Source organism: Miscanthus floridulus, chromosome 18 (assembly GCF_019320115.1).
Source record: "Miscanthus floridulus cultivar M001 chromosome 18, ASM1932011v1, whole genome shotgun sequence".
Lineage (NCBI taxonomy): Eukaryota > Viridiplantae > Streptophyta > Magnoliopsida > Poales > Poaceae > Miscanthus > Miscanthus floridulus.
This window is the reverse complement of record NC_089597.1, coordinates 8,673,265-8,675,851: the sequence shown is the minus strand read 5'-3', so window position 1 is coordinate 8,675,851 and position 2,587 is coordinate 8,673,265. Positions and strand designations below refer to the sequence as shown.

General features: G+C 52.0%; 1 protein-coding gene across 1 annotated transcript; it reads left to right on the top strand.

Annotated features, from left to right (window-relative positions):
• Positions 1 to 1,647: 1,647 nt before the first annotated feature.
• LOC136523244 (B3 domain-containing protein Os06g0107800-like) lies at positions 1,648 to 2,382 on the top strand. The gene has a single exon (XM_066516990.1). It carries the CDS (start codon positions 1,648 to 1,650, stop codon positions 2,380 to 2,382), a length of 735 nt encoding a protein of 244 aa, XP_066373087.1.
• Positions 2,383 to 2,587: the final 205 nt, after the last annotated feature.

The following is a 2,587-nucleotide window of genomic DNA, read 5'->3' as shown; positions in this document are numbered from 1 at the left end:
CAGGTCCGCGTCCGACGGCGGAGCGGGGCCGGGGCGGGGCCGGCTGAAGCGGAGGTCGAGCGGCAGCGGGGCGGGGCCGGGGCTGGGCGGCGCACCACCGGCTAGGGAGGGCAGACCTGGGCACGAGCCGGCCACGGAGGGGGTCCGGCGGCACCGGTGGTCCGCGGCGGTGGGGCGGGGCCGGGGCACGCGGCTGTGAGAGGGAGAGTGGGAGCGGGCCGGCCGGCCCGCTAGGGTTAAGTGGGGCGGCCCTTTGCCGAGTGCCGAGATGTGGGCACTCGGCAAAGAAATTCAGGGGGTTTCTTTTAATCCGAAAGATGAAAAAAAATTCTGAATATTCTTTGTCGAGTGCTGCAAGCTTGGCACTCGGCAAAGAGGTTCCTTTGCCGAGTGCCAATTCCGACACTCGGCAAAGTATTTTTATTTTTTTTATTTTTGTTTTCAAATTTTTTATGTGGCATTTATACAGTACCTTCAAGCACATGTTCCAATTTGGAACTTTTCTATGACTTTTTGGTATATTTTTTTAATTTTTTATGTTTACTTGAATTTTTCTCGAAAAAGTAAATTTGAACTGCAGGTGCATGAAATATTGGAATTTGGCGATTCAAAAAATGGTATTCATGTTTTTAAGTGTATTTTGAGGCCGTGTGCAGGGACATTCGTGAAATTTCGAACATCTGTTTCACGAAACATGACCACCAACTTGTTAAAAAAGTGTTTTTTAATTATATAAAATGCAAACGAAGTCCGAAAATCACGAAACTTATCGAAGTGTCATGTCATCGCATGTAGAGGCTGTGGTAGAAAATTTAGAAGTTTCTGAGCAAGTTGTGATGTATGATGACACGACACAGCAGTGCTCGTTTTTCTTCGTTCCAGATCTGCATTACTTCGAATGACATATATAGTATGCATACACTCTTGTAAACCACGGTGAAGAAATATTCATATAATCGTGTCACACAGAATTGAACAGGTAGAAGTTACGAAGTAATTTCTCCGATCCAAATGATAAGACGTTTTGATATTTCTAGATTAATAGCTTTACTATGTATTTAGACATAACATATATTTATGTGCATAGCAAAAGCTTTGAATATAGAAAGCCAAAACGTCTTATAATTTAGAACGATCGAGTAAAACAATAGGTAGAAGATGATAAGATTTATGTGTACGTAGCACAAGAAATATCTAAGAAGCTCATGTGCATGCTGCAAATGGTTCCAGTAAGATTTTAATTTGCATTAATTGGAGATACATTTTCATTTTCAGAGATAATAAGAAGAGCAAAAATGCCATTTATATGGCCGGACCAACGATGGATATATAGCATCAGTAAACGACGAACGAGGGAGCAAAGCTATAGGTCGATCCGTACGGTCAACGCAGCTCAGCGTAAGTGATCCAGTCCGGTCCAAGCCCGCAGACCGTTGGATGCAAAGCACCACCACCAACAACGGATGCGGATTGCTGCTTGCCAACCGATCGCGATCCACGGCATGCAGAAAAGTCATGCTTCCCTTCCCTTCCCTATAAATTCAGACGGCGACAGCGCCGGATTATTCATCAACTAGCGCAGTCGCAGATATATAGCTGGTGAATCGATCCCGTGTACTACTGCATCATCGATCGCTTGGCTTCCAGATGGCCCTGAAGTTCGCACTGGAGCTGGAGTCGACGGCGGCGGCCGGCGGCGGTGGAGGAGGAGTCGGTGGTGGCGACTACAGCCACAGCCACAGCAGCAGCAGCAGCAGCAGGCGCGAGCGCATGTTCGAGAAGGTGGTGACGCCGAGCGACGTGGGGAAGCTGAACCGGCTGGTGGTGCCGAAGCAGTTCGCGGAGCGGCACCTGCCGCTGCGCGGCGCGGCGGCCAGGTCGCGGGGCACGGTGCTGTGCTTCCACGACGCCCGCGGCGGTCCGTCCCCGGCGGCGTGGCGGTTCCGCTACTCCTACTGGAGCAGCAGCCAGAGCTACGTCATGACCAAGGGCTGGAACCGCTACGTCCGCGACAAGCGCCTCGCGGCCGGGGACACCGTCACGTTCTGCCGCGACGGCACAAGGCTCTTCATCGACTGCCAGCGGCGGTGGACTCGTGCCGTGGAGCAGGGCGCGGTGCCTGCGGTCGTCGTCCCGACGATCCTCGCCGTGCCGCCGACGACACGGCACCAGCAGCAGCCGCAGAGCTTGGTCGTCTTGCCCGCGGCCGGCAATCACCAGCACCAGCAGGCGGAGAAAGTGGTGGCCGTGGAAGAAGCAGAAGCAGCAGCAGAAGAGGAGGAGGAAGCGCGGCGGCAGCGCGGGCGGTGGCTCCGGCTGTTCGGCGTCAACCTGTTGGAGCTTCGCACGGAGCCGGCGGTGCTGCTTGATCTGCAGCTCTGACGACGACGTATATTAATTCGACGAGAGGGCGGTGTTTGAATTGAACCCAATTCCGAATTCCCAATTGGAGCAGTAATTGGTTAAACAAACACCCTCTCAACTTGAATGCATTCATGCGTGTGTTGAAATTAATAACAAACTAGTGGGTACCCCGTGCTTCTTCGCACGGGGCACCGACTCGGAAATATAGCACATTATATGATTA

Excerpts from the sequence above, each read along its gene's own strand:
- LOC136523244 (XM_066516990.1), top strand. The coding sequence starts at position 1,648 with ATGGCCCTGAAGTTCGCACTGGAGCTGGAGTCGACGGCGGCGGCCGGC.